Here is a 25,056-nt window from a genome sequence, read left to right as displayed (position 1 = left end):
AAGCCAACAGGTTGATCTGGATTACATCAACGGTTACACCCTCCTCCGTTTAATGAACATAGGAGAACAGGTGCTTGTAATTCATTAGCCAACCCACAAGCAGAGGAGACAGGAATTAAGCCGACCAAACTCCTCAGCGTGCCACTACTCTCCTTCCCTTTGAGGCAGCAGCAGCAGCAGCGAGAAAACTTCATCTCTTTTTTTTTTTTTTCTCCCCCTTTCCCTCCCCTCGAGCTGCAGAGCCACAAGCTGAGCATGACTAACCCCTGCAAAGCCTTCACCAGTGGCTCCCTCTCCTCCTGGGAGGTGTCAGGGAAGATGAGCAGAGGAAAAGCAGCCAGCCCGTCCCCGGATCGCCTGGGCCGCTGCAGTCCCAGCGGGTTTGCCAGCAACGGCTACAGCTCTCTCAGCCTCCATGGAGATGCTGGTTATGGATGCTCCCCCTACCCCTCCTTCTCCATCAACGAGAGACTCCTGGCCCCCGTGCACCTCGATATCGACTCAGACTTCCAAGCCATGCGGCAGCAGGAGAAAGAGGACATCAAGTTGCTCAACAACCAGTTTGTGACCCTAATTGAGAAGGTAAGGTGAGCTACCATGGTGCAGCACGGGGAAAAGGATGGTGGTGGGGAAGCAGGCACTAACCAGTCGCTCGGGAGACTTATCAAGGCCTTCAGCTAACCATTGCCAGGCTCTGAAAATTAAGCTAATTGCCTAATCGGTTATTCCTTCAGCGCTATCTGCTTTAACAAGGGCCTAGCATCACCTCTTGGGGAAGCCGGGCTGCCTCCGTGGTCAGCAGCATCGGGCAGCCCGTGCATCTCCTTCGCTTGCCTGTCACCCCACGGGTCCCTGGGAGGGCAGGCAGCTCTGTCCTCGGGGACACAGCCCTGCCCGAGCAGGCACGGCAGGGCCACAGGCACGGTGCCGGTGACAGCAGGCCTTGGATCCCGTAGTGGACAAACAGCCATGGGCGGTGACGCCGATTAAGGCGGCAGCTCAAATTCTTCTCCAACTGCCAAAGAGAGCTGGAGATTCACCTTCAGAGCAACGTGGTGGGCAGGGGACAACCCCCACCCACCTCCCTCCGCTGTGGTTTTTATTGCGAGGGGTTGCATGCTTAGCCAAGAAAGTGTCGCTTTCATCTCTTAAGATCCATGAGAAGGCAGAAGGTTTTCTCAAAGGAAAACAACTCATCTAGCTGGGGCAGGTTTCTGCAAAGCCCTGGTGCTCTGTAAACAGATGGTAATCTCCTAGGAGGATTGCTTCACTGCAGTCTACAATACAGGCACTCAATGCCAAGCTACTATGGCTTGGGATTATTTTATTTTTTTTTTAACTCTACCTCTAAGAGGACCTGAATTTGCACTGGAGAGGAAGGAGAAGGGCGGGGGAACCTACCGTAGCATCTATCCAAACTGAATAGCTGTGAACCAACCACACCTACCTGTGCAAACAGGCCTGTGGTGGTAGCAGGGGGCTGACCCTGGATGGAGGGGCTTGGCAGCCTTCACCTCCGTGCTTTTCCAAACATGCATCCTTGGCAATGTGGATTTGGAGAACCCCTGGTTTGGAAATCACCCAGGTGGGTCGTGTCGCACATGCTACAGGACTGGTCCTTTGACTATCTGGACCCAGAGGTCAAGGTTTGTGTGGATGTTAGCCCTGCTCGGAAACCAGAGCTCAGCAGAAAGGATGGCGGAGATGGAAAAAGACCACGCTGCGACAGTACGTACGTGAGCCAGGCCACAAGCACTAGCCTGTTCCGTGCAAAGAGGGATGGAAGGAGTGGGAGAGCCTCCAGGTTTCCTGACAGACCCAAGCGGGCAGCCTGCTGATAAGCGTGCACTACAGGGCACGATGGACAGAAGATACAAACACCCCACCTTAGCTGGGTGGCTTGCAGTGCTAGCAGCTCCTGCGTTTAGCTTGGAAGGCTGCAGCTTCAAGTGGCAAACTTCAGCCATCTGCCTCAGGCCCACATTCCAGAGGAAATAATGACACCTCCTTGTCAAAGAGAACTTGGGGTTTGATTAATCAGGAATTCGGATGGTCTCAGGCCTGAGCAGCTAATTCCTCAGATGAATGACCACATTAACTTCAGGAGTTTGCTGTTGATGGCTTTCCAGCAGGCTGTTCCAGATCTGCTAGTATCTATTTTCCATCCAGGTGGGAGAAGGGGAAAAGCCAAGTCATGGAGCCCCTGTTGGAAGCCCTACCTTTAGCCTGCACAGCACAGAGGTAGAGGCCTCTGAGAACTAAGCTTTCGTTGTTTCTGTGTTCAGGCATGATTTTCCAAGAAATGAGGCCAGATCTGGGTGATTCTTCTGCTGCAAAGCTCACATTAAAAGGCTCTGCAAGGAAGAATTTCTGCTAAGATGGACACAGCATAAAAAGCCAGGATGTAAGCAGTTCAGCCCAGCGGACAGGTACGGTTTGGGAACAGGAAAGAAGAGTGTCAAGGATGGAGAAAAAGAGCAGCTGAAGATTAGGAGCAAGGTCAGGACCTGAGATTTGATTGAGTGTCAAAGATGAACGTAGAACAACAGCTAATGCATTCGATCGTTTAGCACCCCAGCAGCAAACGGGGAAGCTGCCTTAAACGAGAGGCTGTTTGCTACAGCCCAACCTGCAGGCTGACCCCAGCCCCGCAGAGGGATGCTCTGTCACAGCCCCCGAGATGTCTCAGACCGAGAGTACAAGTGGCCCAGCTAGTTCCTGACGGCCCTGGAGGCCACCTACTTGTGCCACTTGCAATGCCCCTTCCTGGCTCTGTGGCAGCAGCATCCTCTTGGTTCCCAGCCTGACGTCTGCACACACACAGCATGCTGTGCTGGTTTTGTACCAGGACAAAGCAGCCAGTCAGCAGACTGGACGACTGATGGGATGTCTACAGCCACGGGTTAAGGTATCAGGAAGAAAGGATGAGGCCTCTGACACCGAGACCTGTAATATCCAAACATTCTCATCCCTTCTGCTGGGAACTGACTGTGAGCAGCCGAGTGCTTTTGATTTGCTCGGCTCCTCTCTGCTCCTGCTTCTCTCTCTGTCCAGACAAGAAGTGTTTTGGGAAAGATTCCGTCTCTCGCCACGTGCATCTGTGCAGCGGTCAGCAGCTGGAACTCTGCCTCTTCATTGCACTGATGCTGCTTCAGGCCACAGAAAGTTAATGTCAAAGCTGATGGTCAAGGCCAGATACCATCTGCACCCCGCACGGTGACGGTGTCAGCACTGAATCATCCCCGCAACAGAGGGGAGGACACTGGCGGAGGCAACTCGCACATCACCAGCCAAAACGTGGCTGAAGGAGTTTGGTTTTGTTCACAGAGCAGTAGGAGAGAGAGGTAGCAATTAGATAATTAATTGAAGTTAACCAAGAGCTTTGAAGATGAAAACTGTCAAATACTGAGCGTTACTGTTAAGATTGTGAATATTAGGAAAGAAGAGAGCCAGATTCATCAAGCAGTGGGTGGATGAAATGTGGTGTATCCTCTCCAAGCAGACAGGCGCATGCACACACAGACCTCACGTGGAGTCTGTAATTATTTTGCTTATTCTCTCGAGTTCCCATAGGCCTCGTCTCTGTTGCTTTGCAATACAAACTAGGGCTCTGATTCATTACTCCAACTTCACCATATAATCTAACAGATTTGACAGCAGTTATCTTTGTGCCACTCCGAGGCAGTAAATCTGCCTTTCTCTCGCTCTGGACATCCATGTGTGACCTGTGGTGGATTTTCAGCCTTTGCTTCGGTAGGTCCACAGGCGAAGGGGACTAGCATCAAGCAGTCCTTATCTTTCAGTGACTTAATAAAAGATGCCAGTTTGATGTGAACATGTTCAATCAAGAAATAAATTAGTAGGTAATGTGCAAAACCTCTAAAAGCCCCTATAACCCTCCATCCTCAGGCCTAATTTTCAGGGGATTTCTCACTTTTCCCTGGAAATCTCTGCTGATTCCAGCAGCTTCTCACTACTCTCAAGGTCTCCAGTTCAGTATCTCCTGCCCTGCCAGGAGCCAATGTCATGAATGTCTCCAAAACTTCTCCTGCAGGTCCAGTGCCTGGAGCAGCAGAACAAGATCCTGACGACAAGGTGGAACTTCCTGAAGGATCAAGACAACTCCCACTCAGAGTCTGACATCAAGGCCATCTACGACCAGTACATGAGCAAAATGAATCAAGAGATGAAGGCACTCAACTACGAGCAGGAAAATCTTGAGGCAGAGCTAACAAGGGTCCTGAACACCATGGATAACTTCCGAAGCAAGTAGGTGCCCAGCCTAGCTGGCGGTTACAAGGGGGGATGTGTTTCAAAGGTACCTGTTCAGCTGTGGGCACAAAGAGGAATGTGGGCTTGATTTAACAAGGATAGACTGGTATTCCCAGGAAAAAATTCCTAGTTTGGTGTGCAAAGAACTGTGTATTGGAGAAGTCAGCACCTTAGCCTCTTCTAACTAGAGATGAAAGCAAACCCATAAAAAGCAAAATACCAAAGAGCTCTCGGCATCTGACAAATGCCTCAGGCTCTGAGGAACAGTGTTATCGGGAATGACAGCCACAAACACAGAAATGTTTATTCTCCACACTATTATCACAAACTAGAACTTTCTTGCCAAACTGTTTTATGGATCGAGGCTGCTTACTATTAACAAACATCCCCTTCTTTCCCCCTTCACCCCACAACATTTAATACAAAACTCTGCTTTGACCAAAAAGTCAGACTTTTACCCAGAAAAGCTCTTGACAGAAAATACTGAGGGAGCTGAAAGTTTAAGGGAAGACCAGCTGCCATGTGCTTATCGATGCTTTTGCCAAGAGCTTTGAGATCTTTAGATAAAAGCATCTGAGATGTGCCATGGCTCATTCAAGAAGACAATGCTTTTCTTATTATCACTGTCATTTGCATACCACAGGTGAATCCACAATTAGATGCTTTCCCTTACACTTACACCCATCTGCCTGCACAAGATCACTGGAGTCTTCCATGCTGATTTTGTAGCAAAGAGCCGCCACGTATGGGCACTCTCAAATAAAAACCATGATGCTAAGGGACTACTGCCCTTTCGCTGGCACTGACAGACATCACGGCAGTAATAGCCCAAACCTGTTCCTGACGTACAAAGTGATGCACAAATAATAACAGTGCCCCCTCTAGAGAGTTTAGCCCCAGGGTCTTACAGCTCTTTGCAGACTTTGATTAAACTAGCTACCCGATGTGCCTGCCAGTTGGGGGAAGGACTGATACCTCCACTTTACAGATACACTAACGGAGACACAGCAATTAAATGCCTGTCTTAAGCTCACAGAGCAAGCTGGTGGCGGAGCAGGAATAGGAACTAGGAGTTTGGTTCTCGACCTTCTCTGTGAAACCATCATACTCAGCATCCTTCCAGAAGTGACACGCTGATACCCAGGTGCCTAGAAATACCTGAATTCTCCACAGTGGGTGTCTGTCTTCTCTTCATTGGGATGTTGGTTTCACTGTAAGCCCGGGGCTCTCTGACGCTTGCTTTGCTGACAGGTAGAACCCTGAGCTTGGATCAAAGCCACAATATGGACTGTGCCATTTACTCCCGGCCTTAAAAAGGTTAAGACCTGCCTTCCCTCTCTGGAGCACTTGGTCTTCCTTGCACTTCCCTGAGGAAGTAACTGTTCCGCAGCCCTGCAGTTATAAATGATACTTCTCGGGTTATTCCCTGACAGTCAGGAAAACCCAGCTAGGAAATGGCTGGGCTGGTGGAGAAACGTCAGATCGGTCACCCCTGTCTGCTCTCACGGTTTGTACTCATACTTGTACTCAGTAATTGCCTCGTTAATTGCCTATGCCTGGCACTTACTTATTTTTCAGCCTGATTTCTTAAGGTGCTGACACACACAGGCTGGCTGTGCGTTTCCCCCTACCTTTTGATTTTCTTGGACAGTTACTACCTAGCTGGATAAGACATGATAGGGATGCTACATCCCTCAAAATTAAATAAAGAGAATGACTAGAGGAACAGGACCTGTGCCACACCCAGCACAGAGAAGACAAGGATGTGCATGTGTGCTGTATTAGACAGCAGAGAATCCACAATAGCTACCAGCTTATGGCCACCTCAACTATCATTCCTGAGAAGGGTTCCTACTTTGTGGAACTACAGGGCCACGGCGAAAATACCGTTCAGAAATGACACGGCTCCTCAGAACACTTTTCCTTCACTTGCAGAGCCTTCCCCTTCCGCTTTCTCCCGTTTGTGAGCTGTAAGGCACAAGCCCTGCCAGGGGCGACCTGAGCCACGAACAGGCAAAACCCACCCTGCCACTGGGCGCTGTTAACACCCAATGCCAGCGCAGGTGGATTTCTGTGACTGTGACAATCCACTGCGCTGCTCCCAGCGGTTAGTGATTCATGGGGAGAGAACTGCTGCTTCTGCTGAGCCTTCTCCAGGCAGCAGTCCAACCCCGTCCTAACCCACGCTGGCTCTGTCGAGTCCTGCACGCCACCTTCGAGAAAGCCGCCTCTGCCCAGTTGTTTTTCTAGAGCAAACGGTCTGTCTAGACCATGCAAATTTTGGAGGCTTCCAACTCCTCTGGAGGCTTATTTTCCCAAGGGAAAGTTTTTCTGGGGAGGAAAAGCTAATAAATTAACTGGTTATGTTCTCATCAAAGCTGGGGTGCTCCACATGGAACGCGCCATACCTGTGGTGACCACTCAAGCAGGCTACTGCCCAGCAATACATCACTTACAATGTGAAACGTGCCTGCCCGTGCTCCTCTGTAAGGCCTTAATCTGTTTATCTTCTCCATCCAGCAACTGCTTTCCAAAAACCACACGGGAGATTTTAGTTGGGACACTCGCACCCCCTCCCCAAATTAGTTGCCACTGACCAGCAATTCCAAACGCAGAGGGGAGTGGAGAGGGGACAGGGAAGCAGCCTGGAGACTGGCACAGCATCTCAAACCCTGCTTCTTTAGGAAGTCAAGCTAAAAATCAAATACCAAGCCACACCTGAGTAGGGACGACTGCCCAGAGGTGCACCATCTGCACAAAGCGTTTGCTTCAGCTCCCCACACGTGTGATTTCCACATGCAAAGAGCCATTTGAATAAGGCAGGGAATTTTTGCCTGTGCTGACCTACCCTGCGGTGGCACTGGGGATATACAGCAGGGAAATATGGGGCATGCAGCCCTCAGAGGATCCACTTCTGAGATCCAACGACTACGTTAGTCAAATCTGAAGACCAGACAGTTGACAACCCTCTACCTTCAACCTCTGCAGCTGGTTTTCAGCTGCTTTCTGCCCCATTTCCTTGCTCCACAAGAGGAAGACTGACTTAAAGTCATGCTACCAGGCTCAGATTCATCCCACCGCTCTATCTTCACCCTAAAATAGTCTTGAAGGCACATCCAGAGAGGAACACAGCCTGCCTGAGATTTGGTTCACCTCTGATTTTGCTTCACTGCCTATGGAAGGAGCCCAAGGCGACTAGACACCTGTCTCAGGTGTGTCTTAGGCGCATGAATCGAGATGGGATGGATTTACACCGTAATGCAAGACTGCTTAAGGATTATCTCTAAGGAGATAAATCCTGCAGTGTGTTTGTGGAATGCTCCATCCCCATATGAGTCATCTCCCGGCCGCCAGGTCCCTCCAGAGCTGAGCAGTGAGCATGTTTGGCTGGCTGGGCCTGCTCTCTTTCAGTCAGGAGTGCTGTTTGTTCAATATGCAGGATTATGTCAACGCTTGGCAATGCGTGAAGGTGCCTCGGCAGGCTGGGACAGACTGGGATTGGGCTGAGGTGCAATGAGGATGGAGGAAGAGTGGCAGGCTGTAATTAAGCGCAGTACATAGTTGCTGGCAGCATAGCTAACATTCCAGCTAAAGAGGAGAGAAACCAGACAGGTAAATCTCGTTAGCCATGCTACCTGACATTATAAAAGCAGGCAAGGAGAGGGTGAGTTTTAACATCACGGGGGTATTCAAGAAGAACCTTAAAATTGCCTAACTGTAGAGCTGTGACTGTCAGGTCCCCTCCCTATCCCCTCTGTCGAGGGAGCAACAGCTCCAGGGTCCAGGGAGCTGGTTTTGATATTTCAGGCCAGCTCCTGAGCAGGACTTAACCCCTTGCCCCACAGCGTGATCCCCTGTGCTGCACTGCCAACACCTTCTCTCTCTCTCTGCAGCGAGGCACAGCTCCTCTTTCTCCTAAAGGTTTGTACAACAGCAGGGAAGGCTCTTGAGAGTAACTGGAGTGACGATGGACCAAACCACCAAACAACAGAATATGGCTGTCATTCCCAATTTTACCATCATCATCACTCTGTTAGGAGATGCCATTTTATCTCATTCTCAAAGGTCTCAGCCTTCCCCATATCAACTTGGTGGCATCTGTAAGTAGCACTGAAAGGTTTAATTCAAAGCCTGGAAATGCTATGCACACATTAGGGTCGGAGGAGCATGAGGTATCATGGAAAGCAGGGAAGCCACGACCTCCCTGAGAGCACAACCTGCCCTGGTCTCAGCAGAAAAGCCAACATTTCCAAAGCGTGTCCAGCAGCACCACAGGAGATACCAAACACTCATCACATAACGCTCCTGCACAGCAAACGAACAAACCGCTGCTGGCCATACACCAGGCCCAAAAAAAGACCTCGTGGCTTCCTGGTCAGACACCTGCTTTTAGCAGCCTTAGGGCTAGCCACACGCTTGTCCCGAGAGCCAGCAAGGGTTGGCGCCTTCCCTAAGCTACCCTCCCGTATCTGCTGCTGGTCATCCAGAAATGCATTTGCCCCTGGACTGTGTCTTTGCTATCCTGGTCCTGCCTTATCAAACCTCTTTTTAAACACCTGCAGGGTTGGTTCCTCTGCTGGATATTTGGCCATTAGGACTCCACCCTGTCCTATCCGGGTTTTGTTACCTTCTGCTCTGTGGGCACTGTTTTCCACGAATTGCTTTGCCAGGTCCTGCATTACTTCGCAAATCGCACTACGTTTAGGCTAAGTTATGACACCACACCGGTATTCTCGGAATTTTCACAAGCCAAAGTCTTCTCGCTGAGACGACTCTCGGGCTCTGGAAATTAAATGCTGAGGATACCTGAAAGAAAGAGAAGAGGAAGGCTTAGGGTGAAAATTTGGGAGTCTTTGGGCATGCGACTGGGTTTCACAGAATAACTCACCACACCCCACTTCTCCAAGCCTGCTCTCTCTTTCTGTAGCAAACGTGAGCTAACCTGAGGCTGCTCAGCCCTCAAATTAAATGAGAATTAAAGATACCTGCTCTCTACTCTGGGGCTCTTCAGCCTTAAAGTACTCGTGGTGTTAGTACAGAGCAGCTGGCATGTGGCAGCTTGTTGTCCTCTCACTTGTCCAGGATGCCCACACTTAAGACATATCTCTCCCTGCTGTCTGGCGCACATCAAGGAGGTGGGACATCACAGTAAAAGCAGACAGCTTTGATGCCAACGCTTTTTGGGGCCAGCAAGACAACCTTAAGCATCCCAGAGGCTCTCGCCATGTGTAGTTTCTAACTGTTTTTTTCACTCTCCTTAGATACGAGGATGAAATTCGCCTCTGTAGCGGCATGGAATACACCTTCACGGAGCTCAAAAAGGTCAGTGGCAAGAGCAGCTTTTCATCCGCACACCTCTACAGCCACCAGCTCTGTGTAGTCACAGAAGAACTTGGAGAGGCAAGATGGTCCAGGCTCAGCTAGCTCTGAACAGAGTCCTTGTACCACAGAGGTTTTGTGGGGTAATAAGGTCTTGAGGAGGACAGCAGAGCGGTGAACACAGTCACCATTTCAACAGAAAAAGTCCACATGGGCTGCCCGCGGTTCCAGAAAAGCCCCGTGGCTCTTGGTGGAAGCACCAGGGGGTCAGACCATGCCTGCACCCAACCACGCTGCAACTGCACTGGCCAGACCTGGCCTGGAGGGGTCTGCACCCAGGACCCTCTGAGGCAACACCCCTCCTCGCTGGCATGTTTTCTCTCAGAATGATATCGTAGGTTGGGAAAGGCTGGAAATTGATAAATGTGTTTGCTTTTGTTCCCTGTCACATGGCCACGTCCTGTTTAAACATCCCACCCCAGGAGTAGGTGCATTTGAGTATCAACTGGAACGGGAGGCTTTGTGCACAGCCTTTACATTAAAAAAAATAAATAATCCAAGGTGCATGAATGCAGGGTATTATTAGACAGAGGAAACGTTCTCCGCAAATTATTATTATGGCTAATTGCATGTTTTCCCTGACACACTCATCGACCAGTAAGGGCAGTTCTGGTGACTTTTGTGGATGGCATCAGAGTTTTCAATAACCTGTGCTTTTTGTGGTGAACAAAAGATGAGTGGGTATGGACCTGCCCTACCTGTTTCCTTCTCCACCCTACCTCATTTGAGACTTCCACCAAAGATCTCACTCAAAAAAAATTTAAAAAAGCAGAGGAAAAAGGTCTGCAAAGCAGCCACCCTACTTGCAGAGCAGGAGAGCAGTTTCATAAGTACCTGCCAATAAACAGCAAGCAGGGCACTTGCTGGGGGAGGAGGCGGCAGTGGGAAAGACTTCTGGCTACTAACTCAAAGCCAAACCATTGATTAATATGCTTTCCATCTCCTGTAGGATTTAGATGTGAGCTCCTTGCACAGAACTGAGCTGGAGGCAAAACTCAATGGGCTCCAAGAGCTGATGGAATTGAAAAAAACCGTCTATGAGCAGGTAAAAATTCAATTGGGAAAGTGGCCTGGGAACACACAAGCTACTATGCAAAAAGAGAAAAAAAAAAAAAGGGGGGGGGGGAAAAAAACCCCAACATTTTTGTGGCCTGTTCCACTACAGAGAGGGCATTCTTCCAGATTTACACCAAAATGAGAGCTTGTCCAGGGAAGTTGCATGGTGTTGCAGACAACTATTAAATGGCTTGAGGGTCTCATGAGATAATCCCCTTCCCTTCACTAAAGGAGTGCATTTTAAAGTTGACCAGGAGGGTCCTTTTGCCCCGCAGCTCCTGCAGGGAGGCTGCTCCAGCAGGTCCCCCCTCTAACAGCCAGGAATCCCCATCCAACACCGGAGCTGGCTCAGCACCTAACCCCCAGCGCCCAGGCTCCCCAGGTCACAAGCGAGCGGAATATTGTCCGATTCAGGCTCAGAGGAAGGGATCACAACGAACGGGGCCAAGCCACCGTGAGCCTGGGTGAGGTGCTGGATGCTCTCTAGCACAATCCAACATAACGCATCCCACCTCATGGGAAGCACGCACTCAGGTGTTATGTCACTGAGGGGGGCAAGGACGCAGAGGCTGCAGCCCTTCACACAAACCCAGAGGCTGCAGCGTGCCTGTAGCTACTCAAACCCAGTAAAGCCATTACAGCCACTTACTCAGAGCCTGTAAAATGTTACCAAGCAGGCTCAGCCGTGTTTTGGGAATACTAATGATTTGTCTAAATTCTACCAAAACAATTAAAGTGCTTGACAGAGGAATGTCAACATTCCTTGTGGGGAAACTGAGACACAGAGAGACAGAAGGACCTGCATAATATCAGAACTGCAAAGAACACATGCCCTGCCTGCAACTAACCATGAAACCTTACTTTCTCTAAAGTTCTAAGATTTAAGTTGCCTTGCACCAGGAATACAGGGGTAGATGGAAATCAGATCCTGCTGTCAGGATCTTCTTCTTGAGCTAATTTCCTCCAGGTTCCACACTGCTGTCCTGGCAGAAGGCTGCACAATTTTTTTCACCCATGCTTCATACAAAGAAATTACACTCCATCTCTTCCTCTCTCTCTGTGTCCTCTCAACAGCTTGTTTTCAGGTTAGTCATTTTCTCGCCTGTACCTGTTGATTTGACTGACATCAACATATAGGCACACATACCCAGTGTAAGGGCAAATGAGGAAAACTGCTTGACAGCTTTGCTCACAGCACGTTGGTGTGAATCAGAAGAAAATCCCAGCCTCAATCCTCATTAATGAGACACCAGGTTTTTTGGTTGGGTTTTTTTTTCCCCCTCCCCTGGCAGAGGATGCTCAAGTATTTGCAATACACTTGCATCTTCTCATACAGCTATTAACCTGCTCAAAGATTAACAAAGAGGCTAAAGGATTTTATACAGAGGGGGGGAAAAATACATTGATAATCCTGGTCTTTGGAAGAGCAGAGAGGTATTTTTCTGTTATTCATGAATCACTATGTCAGGGTACCCTTTGTTTCCCCAGTCAGGGGAAGGCAAGGCAAACAAGGTATACAAATGCTTCTCTAAATAGAAATCAGAGCCCTCAGCACAAAAGAGAAGAACAAAAACATCAAGATGAAAGGTAAGAGATGGGGAGAGATGGATGCTGCTCTCTAACACCGGTGTAAATCAGAAGCAACTGCAGAGATACTGATAAGGGTGACACCCCTGCAGGAACAGTCTGAGGCTGGGCAGGAGCTGCCAAGTGAATGTTTACACCATCTGCTCAATGTCAAGTCATGTCTTGCCTGGATACAAACCACCCAGGAGTGCAGTTTACAGGCATGGATTAAGGGTCCTTTTTAGGTTCACTGAGAGGAACAACTCCTCATTGTTTGGCTCCTTTTTCTAAAGCTGTGACCGAGTCAGCTATCAAGAGCAAATATCCCAGTCAGTGATACTGCAGCTTGTGTGTGTGCACGTTCCACCTTCCCCCGTGCTGGCTGAAGTTTGCCCAGCGTAGGAGAGCAGCTCTGGGGAGTGGGATAGGTCTGCCAGCGGTGGATGTGTTCAGAGAAGGGTCCTGTCTCTCTCCTCTCTAACTAGAGACAAAGCAGACTACAACACCACAAGCGGCAGCCACAGCCTCTCCAGGTAGCGAAGCAGAGCTGGGCAAAGCCATCTTCCCAGCACCACCAGCCTGCAGAACGGTTCATGCTGCCCTGTCTCTTGCCCAAGACGCACATGCCCACCATCTGAATACCGGTAGAGACTGAAGCATGGTCACCAGTTCAATTAACTTGCTGTTGATGCAGTACAAATGCACTATTTTACCAGACTCTTTAACAGATTGTATCCAAAGGTCCCGAACCAACACCTTAGCCCGAGTCTGGATTTTCCAGAGAAAGTACCAGCTCCCAAACTTCAGAGACTGAAAACCTAGGAAGTTTCACCATCTCCATACTGCGTATGGAAGATGTTTTGCCTAGCTACCTGCCCAGGTCCAGCTCTCTCCCAGTTCATAGCTTTCTTGACTACTTGTATCTCAATCCTATTCTCTCTTTGCTCTTCAGGAACTCGAGGAGCTGCTGACAGAAATTAAGGACATTTCTGTTGTACTGGGAATTGACAATGCATGCAAACTTGATCTGAGCAGAATTGTGGAAGAAGTGAGGGCCCAGTATGAAGCCCTGGCTCTTCGGAGCTGGGAGGAGGCTGAAGCACTTACCAGGAGAAAGGTATTTGTCTCCTTATCTGATTGATACTGGGGAGAGGCAGGGAAAGAAGAGGGAGAGAGATCAGCCCAGAAACTACAGGAATCAGCAAGATGTGGAGGGACAGACTACAGCTGGGAACTGAGGGAGGAACAGGGTGCTAACCCAGATCAACTCCTCCTAACACAGGTGTGTAAATTAGTAGTTTCATCGCTCTAGGCTCTCCATACTGTCAGTGGAGAAAGGCAAGGCCATCTCCCTGTCCCTCCTAAGAGGCAAATGACCTTCCACTGGTGCCTCCTCCAAACAGGGCAAGAATGCGATTAAGCTCAAGAGACAGAGTGCTCTATACCTGCACAGCTACAGCCAGACAAGGATATGAGAATGAGCCCTAAGTCCTTCCACACACCCATTATTTTTCCTGCTAGGCATTTCTCCTCAAGGGCAGTGGGAATCCTTGCAGAATCCTTTGCTGCAGCAGAGGAGGCGCACAGATAACCCAGTCTTCCACCTCTCCTGCAGCTGAATGAAGGAAGCACCCAGTCAGGCACCTACAGCAGTCATCTCCTTGACAGCCGACGGGAGATCGCAGACCTGAACATACAGATCCAGAAACTGAGGTCCTGCATTGTGTCCCAAAAGAGCCAGGTGCGTCCTGGGGTGGGCGACAAAACTCTGACACACAATCTGAAACTACAGCATGCCTAACACCTCCACCACCCTTTTCCCTTTGCAACACCAGTGCCTGTACTTAGAGGAGCATATCAAAGAAGCAGGAGAGCACGGTGAGATGGCCCTCAAGGATGCCAAAGCCAAACTGGTCAAGCTAGAAGAAGCCCTACAGAAGAGCAAGGAGGATATGGCTCACCTGGTGAAAGAGTATCAGGAGCTGATGAACATCAAGCTGGCACTTGATGTGGAGATTCTCACTTACAGGAAGCTGATGGAAGGGGAGGAGAGCAGGTAAGCTGGGCTTCCTTGTGGCTGAAGAGGGGAAGGGATGCACCCAAACACCTAGGAGAAAGCAGACATCCTGAGCTTTGAGTCTGGTATTGAAGGTTCGATCAAGGAAAGAATAAATCCCAGCAGTCCCCACACAGTTCAGCCCTGTTTCTCACTCTGAAGTTTTTCTTAGACTCCCCAGACTGGAGGGCTCCAGCACTTCTCTAGATGATGCTTTGCCCAGGTGCTGCTGAGTTAGCCTTTCACGATCCAGCTCTGCACTTGGCTCTGCCCACATAGGCCAGGCTCACATGGGCCAAACTCGAGTCCTCTGTACCTCCCCGGCATCGCAGAGGTTAATACATGTCCTCATGACTGTCCTTGTGTTCACAGCATGGAGCAACCAATACCCACAGTCATCAGCACCATCCGCTCCAGACCAAAGCACCGTAAGTGGTTTTATTCATACAGCTTGCTAGAGCAGAGTGTGAATGAAACGTTTCTAACCCCCCACCCTCACTCCCCTGCCCCACTCCTGCAGTTTCTGCCAGCACCTTGAGAAACTCCAAGCTGTTTGCCAGAGGAACACACAGCACCAACGGTGAGACGAAGCCAGACGGAGCCAGCACAAAGATACTGCCCTCTAGAAGCCACAGTGCCACCACAGTGCCACCTGAAGCAGATGCCTTCATCAGCAGCGCCCGGCCAAAGCTCAGCTCCTTGCCCACTGAAGAATGCTCCTAGGAGAAACGGAGCCTCACAGCATGAACGCCAGGCCTGTTGGCATCTGTAGCCAAATGAGGCCAAAGCACTTTCTCCTGAACTCAAGCCAACATCTGGAGTGGACTCTGGTCCTTTGTTCCTCAGGCTGTCTCTTTTAGTTTGCCTTTACAACATCCCAGCTAACAGCAACATTATCAGTTACAAGCATAAACCAACCCAGTATTTTAGAGATTCTCCCATTTTTACATTAACCACACCAGCATCTTCCTCCCTAGGTCTGTTTCCCCAGAAGATCTGCATTCACAGCCTCTGACACCTACCTACAGGAAGCCTGGCAGGAGGGGAAGCATCGTTACACCAGCAGCCAGGCGCCCCCGGCCCAGCCATTGTATCAGTATTACAAAATCACTCTCTCTGCTCTGTCCCTGCTCTGTGCAGGTCTGTGAGGTATCCACCGATGTGGCTTTCACAGGAAGGCAGCACCAAGCTTTCCAAACCCAGCTGGTGGGGAGATGCAGGTGAACAACCTGAGCCAGGTGGATTTGCATATCTGATGACAAACATGCTGGCTGTAATGGGGGATCCTTGGCCACCTCAGAGTATTTAACTGATTTTACTGCCTTTTGGGTGGCCCCTTGTTCCTCCCCATGCCGCCAAAGCTAAAACTCCTCAAAACTTCTATTTAAGCTATCTCTCTAACAGAGAGCATCTGTTGGTCTCCCCTAAAGGCCCTCCAGACTCCACACACATGGTGCTAGGTCCTACAAACGGCACGTTGGTTCCCATTTACAACAAGTAGGACTTGTCTTTGTATTTATTGAACTTACACAGCAGCTTTTACCTTACCTGGCTGACACTTCCAACGCACACCAGTCCCGTCACACCAAAGCTACTAGAGCCAACTCTGTAGATGCCATGTCGCCCTGCGAGCTAGGTGGGGGGAATGTTCTGGCCTCAACAGACATTTCCACAGCCCTCTTGCACAAACCAGCGTCGACAGTGCCCTGCAGCATTTCCTTTTACGAGGCCAGGCTCTGGCCTCAGCCGCTGCCATGCAGCCCCACTTGAGTTCCCAGATTTTGAGTTCACAGGAGGAGTTGTTAATAGTCTCTTGGCATATTTCCATTGAGTGCATCACAGTATTTGCGCACTTCTGTAGGATAGACTACTAACATAGTGTCTATGTAACCAGAACACTGGCTCTCTGGGGTTATGGCTGTTCTAATAAAGTACAGAGTGTCATACAGCACGCATTGGAGTGTTGGGTTTCTCTGAATTTCTTGCCACAGCCCACCTGAAACAGTAATTCCTTCCCCAGTCACCAGCACGTCTCAGCTGAGGGCTCCGGCTAAACTCTGGCAGCCAAGTGCAGCTGAAATCGCTTCCCAGGTGATTTGTGTGGTCCATGTGCGCAGGGAGAAGTACATGGGGCTGGAAGGGCAGACAGAGCCAGCAGCCAAGGCTCTGGGGAGCTCGCTGCTCCTCTGCCACCAGGCTCCCACGTGGCTTTGAACCACAGAGCAGCTCAAGCATGTTTCAGGAGGTGAAGGGTCACCGCACAGGCCAGCACAGGCCCACCACTGTACGCACCTCCACAAAGCCTCCCCTTGCACCTCTGCAAAGGGGAACTTCTGCACACGTGGGGCCCAAACCCACCCTGGGGAAATGCACTTCCATGCAGCCCCTCATCTCAGAGGTGCCCTTCCCGAGCACAGGGGTGTTCCTGGGGCTCTGTGCTCAAAACCACCCACCTCCAAGGGACTTATCTGGGAGATCCAACATGGACAAGGCCCCTAGAGGTGCTACGAGACCTGAGATGGGGAGCATCTCTGCTCTGCTGTTTTGCCCATCTGAAAGAAACACCGCGCTTTCAGGGTTAGCTCAAAGGGTACAGAGACAGAGGATGGGGGATGGGAGGACAGTCCAGACCAGCAGAAAGAGTCCCCACCTGTTAAACCTGGTTGCCCAAAGTGGCAGGGATGGGAAAGGGGGAAGCTAAGAGTGAGCTCCCAGTTGTACAAGCTACTCCCAGCTTCAGAAGTAGGCAGCACTGTAGTGCAGAGCTTCCCCTGGAGGCAGGAGCCAGCAGAACCCTTCCAGCTGGAGGAACAATGCTGGGTTTGTGCAAGGCTGAAGGGACACCAGAGGTGTGTGAGGCCCAGGAGATGAATGACTGCTCTGAACAGCCTGGCATCCTTGTAAGGCAGGGTGGGGCTGAGGCGGCGGGGGGGAAGGAAGGAGGAACACAGAGCTAGTGTTGCCCAGAATGAAAGCTGAATGGAAAGGGAGGCTTTGGGAGACCTGAACATTCAACCTGGGGGAGCGGAAGGAGAAGGTGGTCAGAGACGTGTGCTCACAGGCCAGGCCAGAAAGGGCAGGGGTTCAACAGCAGCCCAGTCCTGCAAGAAGAGAGTTTCCAGCTGTTCCCTCCCTGCCATATGGGGGGTTTGGGGTTTTTTTTTGCTGCTTCTGAGCCTTCACCACTCAAAGAACTGGGAAAGATCCCCGAGGCCAGAGCAAGGGAAGCTGGACTCCTGGGTTCATCTGCTGCTCCAGGACCCAGGAGAGAAGGACCCAACTCGCTGTTTCACTGTCTCAGTCACTTCACTGCTCCGTGCCTCTGTTTCCCCACTGACAACTGGAGAGTGTACATCAAGCCACATCATACCAGGGCAAGGATTTTACGCAGCAGAATAATTCCTGCACTGCACTGATGGGAGCCGAGCTATGCCAGAGATAGTCACACTGCTTTGGGACACTCGTACCTGCCCATGCAGGTATCCTTCCCCCTCCACCATACTACCCCTTAAGCACTGACTTCATCTGAAGGACCAGTCCTTCCTCAGCAATAATTTCTGCAGCTGTTCTCACACCAGACACACAGACAGCTCTAAACCCAGCTGTTTAACCCACTGGGGAGTTCTGTATGTTTTTTCTTTGTCCAGTGAAGGGAATCACACCCCTTGCCCCCTTCAGAAACACCAGGCAGTACCATCAACTGAGGATCTCTGATCCCCCTTAGGTTGCTGGGGGACAGCCCTACAAGGGCAAGGATGCTGAGCCAGCACAGTAATCAACACAGTGGCCAGATTTAGTTGCTGCTAAGGAGACTGGCAGAATACAGGCAAGCCCATCTGCGTTATCTGGCAAGCTACATCTCTGCAATCCAAAGCACAGCCACCTCCAGGTAAAGCTGTATCAATTTCAACTGCAAGAGGCTTCCCAAAGATGATCTCAAACCCTGTCTGGAGCCAAAGATTGGAGCATCTGCCCAAGCGTGGGGAAAGGAGACATCAGATGTCCAGGACATGGCCCAGTTGCGAGACAAAGCCCAGGGGCAAAACGCAGGGACTGATAAATCCACACACTGAAAGCAGGGGGCAGAGCCGATTTTGGTGGGGCAGACTGGCAGGGAAGATCACCAGGGAAATATTCACATCTGCACAACAGCAACTGGGCTGGAGTCCAGAAGACAAGCCAGAGCAGACAAGAGGGAAGCAGCAGAGCTCCTCTGCTGTCTTCCAAGCAGGGAGAGCCTGAGCCCCAGACCACATCTAAGGGTAGCGCGTACCCGGGCAGCGGAGCGCCCAAGTGTGAGCTCCAGGCTCCCTCTCCTGGGCAGGTGACTCCACTGCAAACGCCTCCAGAGGAAGCGCAGTGGCCTCCACAAGCCCTGGATCCCATAAGCTGCCACATCCCAAACAACCCCCTCCTCCCTTCCAGCACGCCCAGCCTCCCAGGGAGAAGGGAAACAGCTCCCACACAACAAGAGGACACCATGGTCAGGATCACTCCTTGGATGCTTCATGAGACTACGAAGGGAGTAAGGCACAAAGCTTCGCCCAATCTAAAGCAGTTCCTCACCCACGAAGAACCCACGTCCTGGTGGAAACCATGCCTGTAACCCAGCCTGGCTGGCCCAGATTCATTTCACCGCGCACAGACGGAGATCTCGTTCCTTCATAGCCCACACACACTTTGAATCAGTCTGGGGATCTGCTTGAGGAAGGTGAATTAGTTCCCAACAGAGCTACCAAGAACGAGAAACACCTCCCTCAATCAGATCCCATCAGCCCAGGGAACAGACCTGTTACGTTCCCCTCCTTAGTGTCTGGCTTTTGTGAGCAACACCGAGAGCTCTGGCTGGGGAGCGTACTGCCAGCCCCACGCTGAAAAAGGCCAAGGACCCTTTCTGGCCTGCAGACACACACCCCTTTTTTGTCCCCTTTGGGCTAAATCCTGCAAGAAAACACTAAAAATAACTATATAGAGAGACAAACCATGTTTCCCTTTGGAAGCTCAGCTTTCAGCCCATCTGCTCCCCCTGAAATAGCCATCCGGCTGCATGTGGAAGGATTTCTGGTTCTTCTCCCACCTCTCCTTTCCCTCCGGATGTAGGGATGCTCTTTTGCGCAGACCCAGAGAGCACCCACCAGGCTCATACCAGAACAAGTCACAGAGCTGGTCTTGAAGCAGACACCCATCTTCTAGTCCCCCCCTGGGGCGCTGAGCAGCCAGGCTCACAGAGACAAGGAAATTTAGACAGGGGAAATATGGCTCATGCTCTGTACCCAAGCTGGGGGGGAATACCTCCACATGTTCCATGTTGTAAAATGTGTAGGAAGAGAGATGGAAATGTGTTCCTGGGATGGAGAAAGGCTGGCCTAGAGCGTTAAGAGACTTTCCACTACACCTAGTCCCACTGAGTGCAATTGCATTCTTCCAGAAACACCCTCAAGCTCACTCCACTTTCCAGCCCCGTTTAACCTGCCAGTCCCACCTCACCCACAGCTGCTCCCCCTGGTTCTAGCTCAGGTCTGAAGTGAAGCCAAGAGACAGGGCACAAGACAGGAGGAGAAAGATGGATCCTCCCGGCTCATCCCCCAGGCCTGATACCTGGGACAGGCATTTCCAGGGACTGAAGCAGTTCACCCCAAGAAATCGGGCGCTGGGAAAAGGAACTCCCAAGTCTTGGGCAAAGACAAGAGCTTTATTTCCTTTCCCTATGCGGTCTTGGAGAAAACTGTGCCTCAGTTTCTCCTATTCATTTTTGCCTGCAGCCTAAGATGGGATCACATTGAGGGGGGGGTATAATTTAGTTTTCCTAACCAAATACTCCGGCCCAGGCCAGAGAGCAGGCAGTTCAGCAAGCAGGAAGGAGGCTCAACCAGGCAGGCAGTGATCTGTGCCGTCCCTACCGCCTCCCCGAGCTTGAAGAGATCTCCAGCCCCACCAAAGGGCACCCTTGCGGGCCCACCCGTCACTTCCCTGGCTCTTGGGGGACACAAAACCAGCCGCACTCGCTGTGGGGAAACAGCCTTTTTGCAAGCCCCAGAAATCAGCCACGTGGGCTACAAAGCCAAGGCAGAAATCATCTCCAGGGCACCTGGAGAAGGGAGGGGAGGACAGGGAAGGGCGGAGGAAAACATGCCCAACCCCATCAGCTCATCCACACCTCCCCACATGTCCCTCCTCGGCGCTGGCTTTTTTGACCGTATAAGGCCCGATTTTTCTCCCCGTGGCCCATCTGGGGAGGAATGGGAACACCTGAGCCTTGCCCGCTCTGCCAGGCCCTGCCCTGCCCACAGCCTGCCTCCTTGGCCAGGTGTGCCCAGCAGGGGAGGGGAGGCCACCTCCACCCACCCACCCCACACCTGGCACAGAGCAGGGGAGAAATCCTGCCTGAATTCACCACAGCGGACAGCACCCCAGCCCAGGCTCTCCTCTCCCGCAGCGCTTCAGACTCCCCAGGGTGGGCAAGCTGAGTGCAGGTTTTCTGCTGCAAGGCTGGGTTGCCCCTTTCTTTCAACTATTTCCAGTTTTCCACCACCCCAGACATGTGAAACACCTCTTCTTCTGTCCTGCAGCCATCCCTGTTGCTTAGTTTTCATCTCCACCTGCGCCTGGCTGGCTCAGGGCAGCCCTGGGGTCTCTACCTCCCAGACAGTGCCTGGGAGACAGAAACCTGCTAAGGAAGCTTCACCTTTGAAATGTCCTCAGCCTGGCTTTGGTTCAGGGGAACTGGATCACGGAGGGACTCCATGCATCACCCCGTCGCAGCTGGGACTCCCAGCAGTACCAAAACCAGTGCGCAACAGGGCTGGCAGCCTTCTAGCCCAATGGCTCCTGGTACCACATCTCACTGCCCTCAGCCCAAGGTGAGAAGAGGAATGAAGGACAAGGCTGGCTCATCACTTGGTGGCCCCAGACTAGTAAAAAAAGAAAAACAAAAAGCCACACAAACCAAAAACAAACAAAAAAGAGACCGAAGCTGCTACCAGCTAGGAAGGACATAGGAGAGACCCCGAGCTGCCAGCCCCCAGCCCCACAGGCCTGTCCCCAGGCCTCACCGCCTGCCTCTGCAATACCTGTGCCAACTCTGCCATGACTCCGCATGCCAGCGCCCTGACCAAACGGGCCCAAGAATTTCAGAGAAACCAGCATTCCCTTGTTCTGCTGCCAAGATTCGGTACCCGCCTGCCAACAATCCTGGTTAGAGTGGGACAGATTCCAGGAGAGTTGTGTCAGCTCGCTGCCCTTGGGCTTACAGGGTGGGAGTGCCAACAGGTCCCACACCTCCGCCTCCGGGCACGCCAGGGACTCGCACACGCAGCGCAGTGAGGCAGCAGCAGCTGCTGCTTCAACACACTCCCCACCCAGCCCAAATTCCTGCATATCCACAAGGCCGTCACAGGCCTGGAGGAAGCCTCACCTGAAACAAAATGGCAATAAGGTTGGCCATTTGATGTTTGCCCATATTTAATCTTGCACAGCCCTCCAGGAGGACAGAGCCCTGGTGTGGGGGCAAAAAGGGTGGGGAGCAGCGTGCGTGGGAGGGCAATGTTCCTTTCCCTGGAAGGCATGAGTCAAACCAATATTTCCCAGCACCTCCTGACCCGGCCTCCCCTCTACACACACGCCATTTACGCTACAGAGCCACATCACCCGGTGGCACGGGGAGTCTCTGGGACCCCAGGGCAAGAAGCAAAGGGGCACGGGGAAGAGCAGCAGCTCTGCCCACAGGTGGGGACACGAACACTGCCCGGCAGGAGGGGTGCGAGGTTGTGGCCCACGCTAACCTCCATATCGGGTCTCGGCAGAGATGGGGACATTCCTTCGCAGCGTGAAAAGTTCATCAGAGCTTGGAAAAGCCAGCCTGTCCAGAGCGCAGTTGGCATGCCAAGGATAGATGTGCATGAGCTGGTGTCCATTTTGCTGAGCAAACAAAGGAAATCAGAAAGAAGGTCAGGTCAAATCACTACCAGTGACCAGGACTGAGACTTCGCAGCTGAGAGCAGGGCCTGCCTGTGCCAGGTTTCACATGCTCCAAGCTCAGCATGGTGCAGAGACCATGTCCAACCTCACACCCATCATCTTTGCTCTGCACAGATGCCAGCTGAGCCCGAGACAACTTTCAGCTGTGGAGCTTGACAGCACATCATGGCAGGGACTGCAGACCTTCACTGGTGGCTTGACCTTGCTGGCAGGCACTGCGAGCACAGAAGACCTGCTCCCTTAAGCCTCCGTAGACTTTCGCAACCAGAGCTTGCAAGTGGGCTTTAGAGTTTGTTGTCTACTCGAGAGGTCTGAAGTCTCAGCTACTGCATCCTCTCTGCTTAGCTTTAAGCATGGCTACTTAAACCACACAGCCCTCAACATCCTCACCAGCAACAACCAAGCGCTCGTGGCGCGTTTGAGGAAGCAGAAGAAGCCCAACACATGGCAAATGTCCACCCTCAGGAAAGGGAGATGGTTCAGTCCCAGACCACCCAGCTGTGCCCCCTCCCAGCCCGACAGATCTCTCCAGTGCACAAATACGCCAGGCAGCCTCCAAACCTGATGCAGCACATCAAATCGAGACCCATGGAGGGGCCTGGGTGAGCTGAGGCAGTGCCCAGTGTGTAGGGCAGGGCAACAGAAAATATTTGAGATTGCAGGTTGGATGAGGTGAGTCACACAGGAGGATGGGCAGTCCAGCTGCTGGAGCTGCCGGCTCAACTCTCCACCCCTACCAGCACAGTACTCTGGGAAGCTGCTAACCGTGGGAACTGGGATATCGCAGCAGGCCAAGTGAGTACAAAAACATGGCTGTTGCTGAGAGGAGATTAAAACTGTCCATCTCTGCAAAGAAATGACTTAGCGAGAGGAGCAAAACTCCAGAGCTCAGCAGGTATCGGTGCTCGAGATTGGCTGCTCAGCCTGGCAGGATCCCCGTGGCAATCGGCCAGGTATTCATAACATAATGGGAACAGTGCTCACCCATTCCTGCTGGGGCCTGCGCGTGTTTGCAAGATTTTGTAGACACACCCTTCGATTCAAGGCTTTGGAAAAAAAAGCTCAGCACCTGGGGAGGAGGGGGAGAAAGAAGAGAAGGAACCACTTCAGAGCTGAGGAATCCCAGCTGTGACTCAGTGCGGGGCAGGCATGGGGGCCTCTGACGCAGGAAGCGCGCGGGGCTGGGAACGCTGGGGAGAGGGTCAGGGCAGGCTGTCTGTAGCCCTGCAAGGGGCCCCTCCGCTAGAGTCACCCAGCATCCAGCCTCCTCATGCAAAGCGGGGCTGGTGCCATCACAGACCAACTTCTGCTCATGGAAATGGGCCTGGCTATTTTTTAGCATTAGCAAACCTGGCCTGCACACCTCCCAGCTCCCTAACATCCATGTGCCCAGCTTTACCCACGTCTGTGGCACTGAGATCAGCTCCAAGAGTCCCAACATCTCCTTTGTCTCCGACATTTCTCAGGCTGGTGACATCCTGGTGCAACACCAAGATCTTGCCTGGCTGACAGTCTCTGCCACCCAACAAACACTGGCCCTTTTGAGCTGCCCCACCAACACATGCACAGAGGAAAAAGTTCACGCTTTAAAAACGGAATATAAAACATCTGGAGCTTGGTTTCCAACTCTTCCACAGACTTATCATGTAGCCAAAGTAATTGTGTCAGCTCCTTTCCACAGGGTAAGTACAGCAGGACTGGAAGATACCACTATCAACAGAAGAATGCCGATTTGGAGCCTTTTGTTCAGTTTGCAGGGTTAGAAATACAAGACAAGGCATGAGATAACACCAATTCAGATCCATAGCTGCAGATCCACTCTAGATTTACACATGCCTGTCCCACTGCCCTCAGCAAGGTGTAAATCCAGCATTCCCTCAGCATTTCACTGGATAGAAGCCTGTGTAACTTCACTGAAGTCAGTGATGCTGCACCAGTTTATCCCCCCCAGTACCAGCTCCCCCCAGAGGGTGACACTGCCTCAAGTCCCAGCTCCTGAAATCAGGGCAACATGGAAGAAGAGTTGCTCTCCTAGTTCAGAGCAAAGCTCTAGCCTACCAACAAGAGGAAACACTCAAAACCCGAGGCCCCAAAAGACTTACAAACTAGACAAGAGGGAACAACTCCAAATGCCTTTATCTTTTAAAGCAGCGGACCACAAGGCACAAAAAAAATAATATATCCTGAAGTTTATTTCACCTTGGATTTGCCCAGGGGGAACCAGAAACTTAGCAGCATGCAACGTTTACCCCTCTTAAGAGCCAGACCTGAGCTAGCATCAGACAAGCCATTTGGTCCCGCAAACAGATTACTGTTCAGCCTCCACATCAGTGCTTTCTCCAGCCCAGTTTGGAGCACACCAAGGTGGTGCGGAGTCTCTGCATGGAACAGAAAGGCTCCATCCATACATGCCCCGCTGGCAGCTTCCCGGACAGCCAGCTCATACTCATGGCAACAAACACCTATGGGACATGTTCTGACCTGAATGCTGAATTCAGTTCTCCCTGGAGGATTCGCCCACGTACATATCTGGAGGGTGCTCTGCAGATTATACAACACATGTTATCTAGGGCAACAACGGCAAGGGGATCCAGAGAAAAGCCCCTGACTTTGCAAGGGCCTGGGAGATCCCAGTTGGACCAAGGTTAAGGATTCAGTGGTTGGCAGGACTGAATTTCAATACAAAATGCCTGACTGTAGCCCAGAAACATGAACTTCTGCCTTGCTGGAAGCTTGTCAGCCCTTGGTGA

At 51.5% G+C, this 25,056-nt stretch overlaps 1 protein-coding gene across 1 annotated transcript; it reads left to right on the top strand.

The window, feature by feature from the left end:
• KRT80 (keratin 80) lies at positions 1–16,280 on the top strand. Its single transcript, XM_005443282.3, has 9 exons — positions 1–582; positions 4,055–4,269; positions 9,534–9,594; positions 10,601–10,696; positions 13,226–13,390; positions 13,889–14,014; positions 14,109–14,329; positions 14,702–14,757; positions 14,850–16,280. Exons 1-9 carry the CDS (start codon positions 256–258, stop codon positions 15,050–15,052), a joined length of 1,470 nt encoding a protein of 489 aa, XP_005443339.2. The 5' UTR covers positions 1–255; the 3' UTR covers positions 15,053–16,280.
• The last annotated feature ends 8,776 nt before the right edge of the window (positions 16,281–25,056 follow it).

This window comes from Falco cherrug, chromosome 19 (assembly GCF_023634085.1).
Source record: "Falco cherrug isolate bFalChe1 chromosome 19, bFalChe1.pri, whole genome shotgun sequence".
Lineage (NCBI taxonomy): Eukaryota > Metazoa > Chordata > Aves > Falconiformes > Falconidae > Falco > Falco cherrug.
This window is presented reverse-complemented; position numbering and strand designations above follow the sequence as displayed.